Genomic DNA, 16,869 nt, shown 5'->3' on the forward strand with positions numbered 1-16,869 from the left:
TCTGCAAGAGAAGACATACCGAGCCATTCCCAGGTCTAAGGAATTCAGGGTACCAGTTGGTTAAAGCCTGTTCCTGCCCAGCTTCCCCAATATTGAGTGTCTTTGTCTAGGTAAATATATTCTATGTTTATATCCTATAGTATACAGAGTAAACATTTCATAAAACCGCATAAGAGTGGAAAATGTGAGACTACAGGCTGCATGCAAGCCTTAGTACTGATCAACGACAGGCACAACATATTACTATCAGAGCACATGTTAGGTATAACACCTTGAGATAGCCATCAGTTACAACACTGGAAAGAAAAAAAGAAATATATAAATTTAAAATACTAATATGCATCTTCATCACTATTATGGGCACTACACTAAAATGCAAGGAAAAATTGAGAGGAATCTCTGGCAACGCTAAGAAGAGAGACTGGGGATTTAGCTAACTCTGTTTGCACCAAGACTACCAGATTTACATAGTGTAAAATACATCTACAATTGAACAAAAACAAAAGTTAGAACTGTAAAAACGGAAAGCCAGCTCAGAACTGATGGTACTGATTCTCTTCATACAAAGAAAAATTGTTTCAGACTAAAATTAGAACTTTTATTTAAAAACAGGCATGGCAGCAGGATGGCAAAGTAGAGTACAACACTCCTGACAAATACTTGGACATGTACTGAATAGAAAATCATCCAGAAATACCTTTTCCAATCCATCTCATATTGATTATGTGCTTATATGGGCACTTCACCATATTATCTGAACACTTATTTAAAAACAGGAGTAACAATCCCCTCCCCTTTCTTCCTTCCCAGTCTGGAAAAAAAAAATAGCTCAATTAACTTTTTTAATGTTTGCTTGTGAGTTCGGTGGAAGAGCTGTAAAAGTTCTGTCTCCACATTTACAAACTTCCACCTATTGGTCAGCGATTTTATTCTTCCAGTGGAATGCAGCTATCATGCAAGGTCATCACAGAAAAGGCAATCTCTCAGGGAGAGGGGAGAGAGCACCACTCCCATGAAGAGCTTTAAAATTTAGGACCGATAACTTCTCTATTCAATGGGGAGCCAGTGCAGAGAATGGACCACTGAAGTGATCTGTTTGTGACAATTAGCGTTGCTAAGCACCCCCAAGATAAAACAGAATCATAACTTACAACACCTTTGGCCAAAATACTTAGCAAATGAATGACAATCAGAATTGAAAGTCCTCAATTAGATGTCTGAACAACTAGCATAGTCATACTTAATTGAGAACCGTGAAATTGGGGCTACATTACTGTGCAGAGTAATATTTCAAATAAATTAAGCATGAAAATAAAAATGTGAGACACTAGTAAGGACAAGTCTGTTGTGTTTTTATTTTTTTTAATCTATAAAGGACTCATCCACACATGATGCACACTCGTATATGATGAGGTCATAGACTATCCTATGGTAACCTTTTAAAAATTGTTTAAATGTGATTACATAACCCAAATATATATATGGGGAGGTTTGCTTTGTTTAATATATATATGGACAGAAACACCTTGTTTAAACTAGGAAAACTAGGCCCCACAATTTATCAGTGGAGCTACTCTAACACATGTAGTAACAATGATATAAACTGTAGCGTGAACAGGACTTATGCATTTTTACTAATGTATCATCTAACCCAGGCCTGCACAACATGCGGCCCAGGGGCCCGTGTGGGCTCACTGTGCAGCCCGCAGGGGGTGAGCAGGCAAGCGGCAGGTGAGGGAGGGGGGCTGAAGAGGCGGGCGGGCAGTGGCAGAGGGTAAGGAGGTGAGGTGGGGGGGCTGAGGAGGCGAGCAAGCGAGCGGGCGGGCAATGGCGGGGGCTCAGTAGGCGAGACAGAGGGGTGGGGGGCTGAGGAGGCGAGTGGGCAGGCAGTGGTGGGGGGTGAGTAGGCGAGCCGGGGTGGTGGGGGGCTGATCTGGTCTGGCTCCCATCCCGTCTCCAAGGGTTGCAGCTGTCTGGAGGTGCTGCCTTCCACGCCTTCCTCATTCATACCTCATTCATTCGACAGGGCAATTGATTACAAAGTTGGGGGAAGATCTTATTCTACTTCTAGCAAAAAGACATTTTTCTTTTACCTTAATTATACTACCTTAGGGGCCCGCTATAACATATTACCAAGGTTCAATACTGCTGTTTCGGTGGGGCAGCGCTGGGGAAGGAGGGTTTGTTTCCGCGGGGCGAGGGGCGGCCCTCAGCTGTTTTCTTTGGAGTAATATGGCCCTCGTCGCTTTACGAGTTGTGCAGGCCTGATCTAACCCTTGGAATGGAGAAAGAAAGATTACTTATCTTATAGTAACTGGAATACAAGATGTGTAGTCACTATGGGTAGTCACTGTGGGTGTGAATGCACTCTGTACACTGGGGACCAGAAACTCTTCAACAGCAGTGTCCATTGGTCTGCACTTGTGCCTCCTTGTGCTTTCAACAGTGGGCATAAAGGGCAGCACAGATCAACTGCCTCTCCAGCTCTGATTCTAACATGGATCCCAGAAGGACGTGAGCAAAGGAAGGCAGTCTTCAATATTCACAGGGACCACACATCTCAAAGAACTCTAGTTACTAGAAGTTGAGTAACCTTCCTTTCTTCTTCAAATGCTAGTCCCTATGGGTATTCACTGTGGGTGACTCCAAGCAGTGCTCATTAAGGAAGAGGGCACAAGGAAGTCTGTTATATCACAGAGTGCAGGATTGCTGTGCTAAAGAAAGCATTTCACAGCCGAAGTTTGGACCAGAGCATAGTGCCTGGTGAAGATGAATACAGAGCCCCAAGTAGCTATTCTGCATATCTGAGAGCAGGATTCCCTGTCATGAGGATACTGAGAGCACTTGGACTCTCACAGAATGGGCCCTGACAGTTTAAGGAGGATGGACTTTCATATGATCATAGCACAGAACGATGCAGGAGGAAATCCACTTAGAGACTATTTGGGAAGAGACAGACTTTTCCTTCACCCTTTCAGCAACAGTGACAAACAAACCTTTGGCACCTTTTTGGAAGTCCCCTTCTGTGCAGGTAGAAGGCTAGAGCCCTACACAAATCCAAGGAAGAGTCATGTCCCCTGCATGCACAGGTTTTTGGAAGGCAAACAGTCTAGGTAAGGTGAAACTCAGAAGGTATTTTAGGTATGAACTTTGGATGTAGTCACAAAGAAAACTAGTTCTAGTGAAAAATCGTAGAAGGCAGGTTTGCTATAAGGAACTCAAGCTCCCCAACCCTTTTCGCAGAGGTAATTGGCATCAAGAAAGCAACATTCAAGGAAGGTGCAGGAAGGAACAGAAAGCCAGGATTCAAACAGTCATCTCATGAGAGCAGAGAGGATGAGGCTCAGATCCTAGGCAGGGACCGGTTTTGCAATGGGAGAGACTGTCCTTATGATATCTCCTTCAGGAACTTTGCAGTAGTAGGATGAGTAAAGACTGAGGAGCCTTCTGCCACTGGGTGAGAAGAGCTAAGAGCTGCCACATGTACCCACTGGGACCTGACAGACAAACCACATGTCTTTAGCAAGAAAAGATACTCCAGAAAGAGAGGAATGCCCGACCCTCTGATGAGTAGCCATTTGACATGTCCAGGACCTATTTGTCCATTGTAATAGTGTGCCACATCAGAAGGAAATGGACCACATGGCCTCTGAAGGGGGCAGCAGCAGACATTGTGGAGACTGGCTGTCAACCCTCAGGTGCTGCGACACAAGAAGCAGCTGAGACTGTAAACTTGAGGATTGTGATGCAGGGTGCCTACACAGCTGGAGCCTCTGTCATTTCTTTGGGGGTTCACACATCCTCTGTTGGAAGAAGATGGTGGTTGATGTCAAGGCAGAAAGGAGACCTGGAGTTAGGGTGACCAGATCACCACACTGGGGTGCCATCAGCCCCGCCCACAGTCCACTCCCACTCCTCCCAGTCTCCGCCCCCACTCTGCCCCAGGTCCCGCCCCCTCCCCACTCGCCCCCCCACATGCCCTTCCTCATCCCCTGGCCTGCTGCTGGCTTGCTGCCTCCCTCCTCAGTCCCCCACCCACCGCTCATCTCCCTGCCCACTGCTCACCTCTTCACTCCCTCACCCGTCACTCACCCCTACAGAACTGACTTCTCCTCTGCTGGGTGGGTGCTCGCCCACCCCCGACCTCTTCCTGTCCCTGCACCGACCTCATCCCACCCCCATTCCACCCCCTTCCAAGTCCCCGCCCCTGCCCTGCCTCTTCTCCCCCTCCATCCCCACCGCACCGCGTTCCCGCCCCTCCCTCCTGGAAAGCGCTAAGTGCCGCCAAATGCCTGTTAGGTGGCAGGAAGCACTGGAAGGGGGGAGGAGCGGGGACGCGGCGCACTGGGGGGACGGGGGGAAGAAGGAGGCGAGCAGCGGGGAGCTTGGCTGCAATTTTTCCCTGTGGGTGTTCCAGCCCCAGAGAACCCACAGAGTCAGCGCCTACATCTTGCTCGTCTCCTTAGCTGAATATCGGGACAAATGGTACATTAACCAGCTACCTTGACAAATTCTTTACCCTCCAACCCAAAACCTCCCAATCCATCACTTGCTGCCATTGCCTCCATAAAAATCTTTGTCATTTTCCCCCATGACCTCAACTTTCATATACAAACCTTAACTAGGACCCTGAATTTTTAAGGTAGTAAAAACTCATTATATACTTTCACAGTGAAGCAATGTATGCTTATTTTAATATGTCTTGCTGAGGTCATAATTAAACCTTTGCATTTCTTTGTGATTTGGAGAAACTGGATGTGTGCTTTCTGGGTAGTTACATATGGGAAGTGAAAGTCTATTGTGGAAGTGAAGAATCTATCGCTTTGTTTACAAAAGAATTTCCTATTAATGTTATTAAACGTTCAGCTAAACCCATGTTAGCATCAGTGGGAGCTTAAGCATGGACAAGGCTCTGTCGGCTTTAATTAACATAGCAGTAAAGCCAATCGAAGCCACTAGAGCCTTGTCTACTAGGGAACCCCAACTGTGCCAATACCAGTTGGCATCAGCAGGAATTTCTTTGTTAGAGTCTTTGAAGGCTTGGGACTGGGGAGACTAGAGCAATAAATTACATGAACTCAAGCTGCTCTGGGTGTTAGTGTGGCCTAACTGGTGATTTCCTGGATATTTTGTGACAGCGTTAAAAGGAAATGCACTTTAGTAAGCTTATGCTCAAATAAATCTGTTAGTCTTTAAGATGCCACCGGACTCCTTGTTTTTGTGGATACAAACTAACACGGCTACCCAGATACTTTAGTAACATTCTCTAAAACAATTAAGAGTGTGAGTGTGTGTGTCAACCAGGATTAAAACTTAGTTCAACGTTATCTGTCCATGCAAGAAAGAAAAAAAGTTGCTATAATATGGCTTAACCACAATCATGTTTAAATGTGGTTAATTTAGTAGGCAGGTCCCAAATACTTGTTTTTTTCCTACACTCTGTTTAGAATGCACATCAACAATATTAGCAGAGTGGGTTCCAGCACCGTTACGCATACATAACGTAAAAGACCGCTATGCCCACCCAAGACTTATGATTTTTATTACCACTGTTGCAGCAATACCAGCTGGGAGCATTAATATAAATGCAACCAACCTTTTAAACACTGACTGTGTCATCTAACTGGCCAGAACTTCCTAAGTGTCTTCAGCATTGTAGCCCGGTCTACACTAGGAAAATTACTCATTGCTTACAAGTGGTGTCAGCAGTTTGCTTGGTTTTGTTTACTCTCTAGCCATATGATTTAATAGGATTTGTATAAGACAAATACTCTTCAAGAATCAATGCTATACTGTCTTTATCTCCCTTCCTTACTACAAACTGAGCTGATATACCAGGGGTCGGCAATCTACGGCATGCATGCCAAAGGTGGCACACAAGCCGATTTTGCCTGGCATGCAGCTGTCGGCCAGGGTCCTGGCCGCCGGCCCCACTCAGTGTCTTGCCGGCCTGGGGTTCTGTTCACTCAGCCGGCAGGAGGCTGACCGGGGCCAGCGGCTGGGACCCCAGACCAGCGGCAGGCGCACCCCCAAGTTTCCCCCCTCACCAGGCTTGGGTTATGCGGCTCCTGGGAATGTGAGCCGCCAGGGCGCGGGGCCCTGAGCCTGCTGTGGGAGGAGTGGTGGCAGCGGCTCACACTCCCGGGAGCTGCAGAGCCCAAGCACGGTGACGGGGGAGCCAAGGGGCGCATGGGGACCGCTGCCCACATGCACCGGGCCGCAGCCCAGGCAGACACGCTCCCCGGCTCCCCCCTCACTGCACTCGGGTTCTGTGGCTCCCGGAAGCGTGAGCTGCCGCCGCTGCCCCTCCCACAGCTCCCCACCTCCCGCTGCCTCAGCACTCCACGTGGAGTTTTGCCTCCACGTGGAGCCAGCGTCTGACTGGCATGGGCATGGTAAGGGGAGTCCCGGGGGGCAGTCAGGAAGCAGGGGGAGGGTTGGATGGGCCAGGAGTTCTGGGGGTCCTGTCAGGGGGCGGCGAGTGGTTGGTGGGAGTCCCGGAGGTCTGTCTGGGGGTGGGGGGGTGGATAAGGGTTGGGGCAGTCAGGGGACAGGTAGGGGGCGACGGGCCGCAGCCTGGGCAGGAGGGGCAGGGGGCACAGCTGCTCCCTGCTAGCAACGGCGGCACTGCCTTTGCAGGGCTGCTGACCCCCTGCACCGCACCGGCTCCTCCATGGCTGGGGCTCGCTGCTGCCGCAAGTGGGACGCTCTGGCTCTCCGGTGCCTCCGGAAGGTGGCTCCTCCCTGCCAAGCTGCTGCAGCGGCCCAAGCCTGGCAAAGCCAGTGAGTGGACTCGGGGCAAGGAGGGCTCACAGGGGGGCTGTGCACCCTCCAGGGAAGTTCAGGGGACGGGGAGGGGGGAACCTGGTCTGGGGAGCAGCCTCTGGGCATGGCTGGCCCCTGGGGCCTATAAAGGCTCGTTGGGATTTGCCCCTCAATGTACCGATGTGCGGGGGGGAAAGAGAGGCAAGGTGGAAGTTTTGCCTAGGGCACAAAATATCCTTGCACTGGCCCTGCCCCAGGAGGTGCACCCCAGGTTAAGAACCACTGCACTAAACTGATAAGATCTGCATTTTAATTTAATTTTAAATGAAGCTTCTTAAACATTTTAAAAAACTTGTTTACTTTACATACAACAATAGTTTATAGACTTATAGAGCGAGATGTTCTAAAAATGTTAAAATGTATTACCGGCATGTGAAACCTTAAATTAGAATGAATAAATGAAGACTCGGCACACCACTTCTGAAAGGTTGCCGACCCCTGTGATATATGATGGGGCTACTGTGAATCAAACACTGAACGTGCCAATCCTATTGTTCATCTCATCTTGTTCACAGGAGTCCTCCCTATTAGTGAAGACACAATTTTTGAATTATGCACAAACTCTGTAGTGCTTTACTGTAGACACTACTTACACCAATGGGAAGGATTCTCCCATTAGCACAAGAAGAATTGTTCCATCAACCTAGCACTGTCTATACCGGGAATTAGGTCAGCATACCTACATCTCTCAGGGATGTATATTTTCACACCAGAGCTATACTCATGTAAAATCCTAATGTAGACTAGACTTAAGTTTGAAACTTTGCATGTATAGAGCCCTTATTTAGAAGTAGCACCTTGTTAAGTTTGGGTGATGAAATGGGAAATATTAAAGTAAGGCAAGTAATTTAAAAATCACCTTTATTATGCTCAGTGGCCATCTATGATTTTTAGCATGGCTCAACAAAGCCCTATCAACTTTTAAGCATCAAACAGAGGCTTTGTCTACAACATAAGAGTTAGAACCCAAAATTCACATTTGGGTAGCAACAGTGGAAGTTGTAATTACTTTAGTCAGGGCTCAAGAGTTTTTAAACCTAAATTTTGTATAATCCTGCTGTGTGTTCTCTGACCAGTTTGATAAAGACAAGGATTGCTACTTGGACAGTTTGCTTAAGGGAGATTGTACGTATCCACTGAAGCACACAACAAGTTCCTCTGAAGTCTGACGGAACATCAGGGACAAGAGAAACCTGTGATTGCAAAAATGGCAGATTCTGAGGTTTCATCATGGTTGTCTACAATTCCTGATTCATTCTGTAGTGTTTTGTACATTCTAATCTTCTGTTAAAAACATAAAGAACTGTTCTACGTTATAAAAATTGCACTGGTGTAACTAAACAGATTTAAAATTGATCTAGTTACACCAGAATAAATCCCTAATATAGATACACTCGAATCAGTTTAAACCTTGTTTATATCAGTTTAGCTCAAATTGACTTAAGCTAATCAGATGTAAGACTGAAAACTGTTTAAGTGAATCTATACTAGGGGTTTGAATATATGGGTGTAGCTTGTCTAATGTAGACCAGCCCCAATATGTTCCTAACCTATATGGAAGATGTCTGCAGCCAAATAGCAGCAAAGATGGTAAAAACAGCTCTCCTGTTCTGTTAATTTCAATGAGGTGTGAACATCAAAACCAAATTGGAACTATTTAAATGCAAACACAATCAGTCACAAGCATTTTGTGTCTCTCAAAAACACAAAACACAAGAAACAGCAATTTAATATTATATATTAAGGCAATGTTAAGGTTATAAAATGGAAATCAAAAATATATATTGAATGTGGGCAAGTTAATGTCACTAATGTTAATACCCATTTCCCTATGTGTGTGTATTTATATCTGTGATTTTAAGATTTCATTAGCAGTTTTTTTATTTTAATTAACATGAGGTAAGCACGCTGAAAGCAATAAGTAGCATCATTTACTGTGAAGATTCAGGACACTGCTCCTTTATTGCCTACATTTTTCAACACAGATGGTAGTCATGTCACTTAATGCACTACTGGAAGGCAATCAGGACTTGCCTACATTAGAAAAGTTGCACCAGTTTAATTAAGGCTATTAAAAACTGATCTCGTTAATACAGTGCAACTCATTAATACAGATATACTTAAACTTGTTTGACCCTTAAGCAAATTAAGTTAAAATAATTTAAAGTGAGGGTTAAATCAGTTTAAGAACAGCTAATTTAATTCATTTGATTTAATTTTTTTAAGACAATGTAGACCAGCCTCCAACTGCATAGCATAGCTGCAGTAAAAAAACCAAACATGAATGGAATATGTTAATTTGTATATATTCTACCCTTTGTATAAAGAATCTTAATGTTAACATGACAGCCTCCACCAAATAATTTGCATAAGCCAAACTGAAGAGAAGCAGCAAAGAATCCTGTGGCACCTTATAGACTAACAGATGTCTGTTAGTCTATAAGGTGCCACAGGATTCTTTGCTGCTTCTACAGAACCAGACTAACACGGCTACCCCTCTGATACTAAACTGAAGAGAGAGTCACTAAAGAAACCAACAGCTTGCAAATAATTTGTAAAGAACATGGAGCTAATATTTGTCTCAAAGGAACCACAAATGTTATGTGGGGAAAAAGTTCAAAATGTGCTTTATCCAAATATTTTGGAGTGTGTATCCATAAAAAATAGCCTAAAGTATTCTATAACTCTTACTGCTACCAATCCATCAGTACACTTGGAGAATTGAGATGAGCCAACCAATATATTTTTAAAAATATGAAAAATATATTTCTGTGCTTTTAAACACTAGAGTAACTTGTTATTTTAAAGTTAAAGAATTAAGATAACAAAACAGCCTATCTCCTTTTCAAACTGCATGTAAAAATATTGACCTTTTTATTTAAGGGTGGAAGGAGAAGCGAATATCTTTTACACACACACACACACACACACACACACCCCACACACACACACCAGAATTCAACCACTATTTTAAATCAGCTTACAGACTCAGTGGTCTGGATGAGTAGGGGACTGATAATGGGATACAGAGCCTTTCACTGCCAGGTCACTAGTTCAAGTCCTGACAGCAAACAATTCACTGCTTGGCGGACTCCAGGGTTTACTTCAACTAATTAACCTGTGTTAAAAATACAACTGTCTACATTAGGATTATAACACATATTAGCTAACGCTTGTTAAAAATGCAAGCCACAGTATACCAAGTTTACCACAAATATTTTAATTATAGCTATGCCAATTAACAGCAGCACTGTAAGTAGGAGAAATATGGAAATGAGAGGTGAAGTTTAGAGAATACTGAAGTGTTAGGCCCTGTCTACATGGGAAAGTTGCACTGGTTCAACTTAGGGCTTGTCTACAGAAGTTTTACCAATTATAATTATACTGGTATAGTTAAACAGATATAGTAAAATTGATATAACTCCCGGTGTGAACATTTACTCCAGAATAAAAGCTTGTGTCACTTAGAAAGAGGCTTTAAGTTAAATAAACCTGGGAACACACACTTTTTCCAGAATAAAAATATCCACACCTGGAGTTATACTGGTTTAAATTCACAGCTCAGTAGCTATGAGTATAACTTTCTATCACAGACCACCCTTTAAATAATTTTTAAACCAGTTAATTAAACCAGCTTTCATTTTAGTGTAAGAGTCGCTTATTTCAGTTTATCTTAAACCCGTTCCCAACAGTCTTAAACTGAACCAGAAAGGACTGCTCTAAAACCAAAATAAGAGCATCCACGCAGGGGTTTCTACCTGTTTAAAAAAATGGTTTAAATTTCCATTTTAGATTAAATCGGTGCAACTTTGTGTGCACAAGCCTTCAGTAAGTGTTTTGACAATGGGATAAAGAAGAAATGGCAGATATTTGAAGTGTCATAAAGAAATAAACCACTCAATCTGGTGAATGCCCAGACAACGGGACGGATTGAGATATATCTGATGGCAACGCATGAAAGCTGTCCAAATTTTTCATGGCTATTCTTGAAAAGAATCAGATTTGAGACTAAATACAGAAAGAGTGGACAAACTGAGGAATAATTCTAAAGTTCTGTTCTAATGAGTCAAAATTAAAAAAAATTTAGTTTCTGCAAAGTGGCATTTTGGAATACCCAGCATAATTATTACTTCTATAGCACCAGTGACCACAGGGGTGTATAATACAAAATGTAAAGTATTAGAAACCAGGGATACTCAACATTTCATAGCAGATCATGTATTAACAGAAAGATTATACAGTAACTCCTCACTTAACGTTGTAGTTACGTTCCTGAAAAATGCAACTTTAAGCAAAACAATGTTAAGTGAATCCAATTTCCCCATAAGAATTAATGTAAATGAGGGGGTTAGGTTCCAGGGAATTTTTTTTAAACAGACAAAAGACTATATTATATATACATACACACAGTGTAAGTTTTAAACAAACAATTTAATACTGGTACACAGCGATGATGATTGGGAAGCTTGGTTGAGGTGGAGGAGTCAGAGGGTGGGATATTTTCCAGGGAATGCCTTACGGCTAAATGATGAACTAGCAATTGGCTGAGCCCTCAAGGGTTAACTCTCACACTCTACTGTACAAGGCAGCAGGAATGGAGGGAGGGGAGAGAGCATCGCAGACAGAGACACACACTGTGTGTGAGAAAGAGATGCGCATTTCACCTTTAAGTACACTGCCTTGTTAATTAGATCAGCTTGCTGAGACCTCAGCTGCTGCTGCCAGCAAGCTCCCTCTGTCCTGAACCCTGTCGCGTGTCCCCCCTACTCTATGGAAGATGGGGTAAGTGGGGTGCAGGAGCAAAGGGGAGAGGGACACCCTGACATTAGCCCCCCTCTTCCTTCACTCCCCCACACACAGCAAGCAAGAGTCTCGGGGAGCAGCTCCAAGGCAGAGGGCAGGAGCAGCACATGGCAGTGGGGGGAGGGACAGCTGCAACTGCTAGCCTGCTGGGCAGCTGCTGCACAGGGAACTTAGGGGAGCAAGGAACTGATAGGGGGGCTGCCGGTCCACCCTGGTTCCAAGCCCCCACCAGCTAGCTGCAATGGGCTGTTCTTCCTGGACAAAGCAGGCATCTGCCAAACGACGTTAGAAAGGGAGCACTGCACAACTTTAAACAAGCATGTTCCCTAATTGATCAGCAACGAAACAACGTTAACCGGGCCGACTTTAAGTGAGGAGTTACTGTACTGGGGACCACTTTTTCTCCTGTGTCAGGACTGTGCAGAATACCTCCCTTTCAAAATTTGCAGTTGCACAATATTTATGCATTAATACAATATCAGAAAAATATTATGAACAATTCAATCATTTTTTAGCTGTCACACAGATGTGACACGGCAGCTGGAAAAAAACCGATCTGTCAGTTTTTCGTAAGTCAGACGTGGTCCACAGACCACTTTTAGAAACAGTAATATAGACAAAATAATTTAGGCATGTTCTTACTCTGAGAGAATCTCATGCTCTAAATTGATGGATGAACTATGTAAGATACAAAAGTGGGATGTAAACATTATTTCTCTCCTTCAGAAAGGACTTTTCTCCATTACAAACTTTATTCTTCCATTGGGAATGAAAGAATCTAAGCCTTGAGACAGAACTGAGGTATATACCAATAAGGACAGTTATGAACCAACAGTCTTGTCTACATTTGTGCTGGTACTACATGCTAATACAAGGTCCCTGGGAAATGTACACTAATGAACAGTGCTATAAATTGTTTCACAAAACTATGCTAAGCTACATTTAAAGTGAGTTGAAATAGATGAAAATTGGTAAAAATGCCTGTACCCACTCTACATTGGCATTTCCAGCTTTACTGGCACAACTGCTAGACTAAATGTGAGACAACTGCTAAAAATTCTCAGTGTAGATAGGCCCCTGTAGAGTAGGAGTAATTTTTTATGCTGATGGCAGAAACTCTGTTAATACCTGCTAACAAGAATCATAGTTACACTGTTCTTGATAACATGGTTCCCACTTACGTACAGATGGTACCAGAGATAAAACATGAGCTGAAATGAACTACATCCCAATTCTTGAAAGAAAAGACAAACTTTTAAAACCAGTTTCTTACACCAGCCTACTACTGAACTAAAGCATGTAGAGACAGACACACAAAATACTCAAATGAACATTATTCTTAAACTAAAAAAATCTCTGTCTCATTTACAGAACATCACCAAATTATACTGTTGATTGCAAAATTCTAAAAGTTATGCCTAATCATGAGACATTTTTCTTCCTAGGATGATTCAGCAGCAGACAATCAGATGTTCCTCACAGAACAGGGCGGGAAGTTCAGATATATGGCAATTTTTTATTTCTTTCGGCTCTTGTATTTCATGTCACTCAGAAGCAAAGCAATCAACAGTTTAGAATCAGGGATTGTTTGTGTGCACATGAAAAAAATAATTATTTAAAGCACTGGTACATGCAGGATTAGGTCTGAAAGAGCAACTTCTCTGTACATGCAGACCCAGGCATCAAGCCTCACTGACTTCAGTGGGGTTCCACAAGCTCAAAGCAACTTGCATGACCAGGACTTGGGAGGGGGCTGCAATACTATAGCTCGGGGTGGGCAAACTATCCGGCTCTCCAGACATTTTAATCCGGCCCTCAGGCTCCTGCTGGAGAGCGGGGTCCAGGACTTGCCCTGCTCCAGCCGGGGAGCGGGGTCCAGAACTTGCCCTGCTCCGCGCGGCTCCTGAAAGCGGCAGCATGTCCCCCCTCTGGTTCCTATACGTAGGGTCAGACAGGGGGCTCCACATGCTGCCCCCACTGGCCAGGAACTGCGGCCAATGGAAGCTACAGGGGCGGTGCCTGTGGATGGGGCCAGAGAAGGGACATGTTGCTGCTTCTGAGAGCTGCTTGAGGTAAGCGACGCCTGGAACCTATACCCCAGACCCCTTCCCCATGCCCCAGCCCTGATCCCCCTCCCACCCTCCAAACCCCTCGATCCCATCCCAAAGTACCCTCCTACACCCCCAACCCCCCACCCCAGAGCCTGCACCCCCATTTGGAGCCCTCACCCCCTCCCACACCCCAACCTCCAATTTCATGAGCATTCATGGCCCGCCATACAATTTCCATACCCAGATGTGGCCCTCAGGCCAAAAGGTTTGCCCACCCCCTGCTAAAGCTACATCAATGTAGTTGCACTAGTGCAAACCCTTTGTGAAGACATACTACACTGGTGCAGCTTACCCAGGTTTCAAACACAGGTAAGCCAGTGCAAGTCACTTTTTACACCAGTGCACAAAAAAGTAGACAAATCTTTGAAACTACAGATGTCATATCCCCAAGATTAAAACCACTAGTCTGAACCTTAAAGTGAACATACAGGTTGGTGGCAGGCTTTAAAAAGCCTGCCCAGTAAAAACTGATTTACCCAAGGGGGAAAAACAAAGAATTGTGCTTTCAGGCTTTATAATTTCTGCCTGAAAAAATGAGTTTTGAAGCATTACAGTAAAGAAAGCATTTTTCTTATTACACCATGTTACATCTGTAAATTTGACCAGTACATTCAGGTATCTATTCTTAGGGCCTGATCCTCCAAATATTCCCAAACACATGCTTACTTCAGCACTTATCCAAATGAACCCATTGGGAATATACAAAGACAACACAACCGGTCCATTTAGAATAGAGGATTAGGTCCATAATTACTATCTAAAGCTTTCCATACATTTCCTTCAAAGTCACTCCTCAACTAGCAGTGATCAACACATTCATTACTTGCTACTTCAATACTTCTTTAGCTTTTACACAGATGTTTCAATACTACACTTAGAGATGAAGAAACTCATTTTTACTGTTTAGATGTCATTAATCTCGTAGAGCAGTGGTTCTCAAACTTTTGTACTGGTGACCCCTTTCACATAGCAAGCTACAGAGTGCAACCCCCCCATATAAAATATACAAAAAAGTGTTTTTAATTAACACCATTATAAATGCTGGAGGTGAAGTGGGGTTTGGGGTGAGGGGTTGCGAGCTGTCAGCCTCCAGGTAATAACCTTGTAACCCCCAGTTTGAGAACCCTGTCCTAGAGCTTCAGGAACAGATGCAGAACAGTGTTATGCAATTGTATATGTATACTTAAGACTGTAGAAAAATTACAATTCCTTTCTATTATTCTGAGAAGCAGTATATTATGAGATTTATGTTGGATAGTCCTTCACTTTATATACAAACAGAACATAACTGAATTTGTATTAACCTAGTTCAACGATTTACATAAACACATTCCCAAATGTATGCATACATATATACCCACACAGATGAGATCTGTATAGTACATAGGTATCCGAGTACCCTAAAACTCCTAGAAACACACACACTAATAATGAAGGATCTATTTGCCTGTCCACCAGCCATCCCACCTAGTTTCTGGATTTTTATCTATAAATGCCCAGCAGTGTCAAGTGCTGTAATATATAAACAAGTTATTTTGTTATTTATCCACCACTTCAGCAAGATTTAAAAAACAATTAAAACAGGTTTTTTTAATATTGTTATTACTTATACTGTATTAGCACCCAATATGTGCTAGCAACAGATATACACAGAATGAAGTACCAGAAACATTTATGTGAGGGGTTAAAGAGCATGAACTATTTGCCTACTGAAGTTATTACAAGGACAACTAACTGCATCATGGTTTGTAACATGTTTTGAAACTTGTACATAACAATTAAAATTTTGGCTAGTTTGATCTTAAAGACATTCAAATCTCAAAATTCACTGTATGCTAACTAAACATCTATTTAAGATAATGTCATTCTAGAGGTTTATCCTGATTGTGTATAACGTTTGCCCAAAAGTGAACCCAAATCATTCCTGCTGATATACAATTATCTTTTGGCAATCTGAGTTGGGAAGCAACCAGTAACTTGGGCAGTATAGGAAAGAAGATTGTATCAAGAGTGGAGCTAAACCGCCCCAAAGGCCCAGAGATATTACATGATGGGCAGAGTCAAAGTTTACATCCTGGGAAAATCTGCACCCTACACCAGCTCGTCTGTGTGACAGGAAACGCTCTCCAGATTTTTCCTTCCAAGGCTTTTCTTTCCCCCGTTCCCGCCCCGTCAAAGCTGTTTGAAGCAAACTGAGACGGGGTTAATTCACACATGGCACCAACTGCTAAACACGTTTCCTCTTCCCTCCAGTGACCCCTCCCAGCTTCACCGAAAAAAAGGCAGGAAATCCCTAACTCCCGCCCCCCCTCCGCTCCCAGAGGGAAATCCCAAACCCCTCCCCGCGGCCCGAGAGGAAACCCCCACACATGCATAGCGGCCCCAGCGTACGGGAAAGCCTCCCCCGCACGCACCGCCAGCCCCGCTGGAGACCCCCCCCACCCCGGGCCGTGGCTCCTCGCACGCCCCCAGCGCCCTCCCGCAGCTCGGGCGGCCCGATCCCCCGCCACCCCCGGGCTCCACGTGGGTCCCCAGCCCGCGGGGCCTGGATAGGCCGGGGATCCTCCGCCCGGCCCGGCGGCTCCCAGTCCCCGCGGGCCCCCGCGAGTCAGAGCCCCCGGCCTGGCAGAGCGGCGCGGCGCGGCCCATCCCCGGCCTCTCACCTGCTTGTTTCTCGGGTAGGGCTTCGAGGCGCCCAGGTGGTACCGCCGGGTCCGGATCTTCCCCCCTCCGCTGCCGCCGCCGCCGCCGCCTCCCCCGCCCGAGGCCATGCTGGGATCCGGCCCCCCGGCGCAGAGCGGGCCCGGCCCCCGCTGGCGCCCCCTTCCCCCCGCGGCCTGGCCGCGCCGCGCGCGCGCGCTCCCTCCTCCCCTCTGTGCTGTCACTGTCGCTATGGAGATGCCCCCGCCACGCGCCGCAAGGCCTGTCTCGCGGACTCCGGGGCCTCACGCGCTTGCTGCTGGCTGCCGGCTCCGTCCCGCCCGCGCCGCGGCCGACTCCGTGCACCCCTCCCCCCCCGTCCGACCAACCACACAGCGCCCGCCCGGGCAGGTGGCGTCACTAACTCGCGCACAACGGGATGCGTCATCCTGCTGCGTCTTACCCAGGAGCCAGTGCTTCCCCCCCCTTC

General features: G+C 45.3%; 1 protein-coding gene across 4 annotated transcripts in view; it reads right to left on the bottom strand.

The window, feature by feature from the left end:
• Positions 1-16,510, bottom strand: part of NUP153 (nucleoporin 153) — an 81,540-nt gene extending 65,030 nt beyond the window's left edge. For all 4 annotated transcript variants that reach the window (XM_045004940.1, XM_045004942.1, XM_045004941.1 and 1 more), the window contains exon 1: positions 16,403-16,510. In XM_045004940.1, coding sequence (XP_044860875.1) covers positions 16,403-16,510 — 108 coding nt within the window. The remainder of the gene's footprint in view (positions 1-16,402) is intronic.
• Between the last annotated feature and the right edge of the window lie 359 nt (positions 16,511-16,869).

The sequence above is a fragment of the Mauremys mutica genome, chromosome 2 (assembly GCF_020497125.1).
Source record: "Mauremys mutica isolate MM-2020 ecotype Southern chromosome 2, ASM2049712v1, whole genome shotgun sequence".
NCBI lineage: Eukaryota > Metazoa > Chordata > Testudines > Geoemydidae > Mauremys > Mauremys mutica.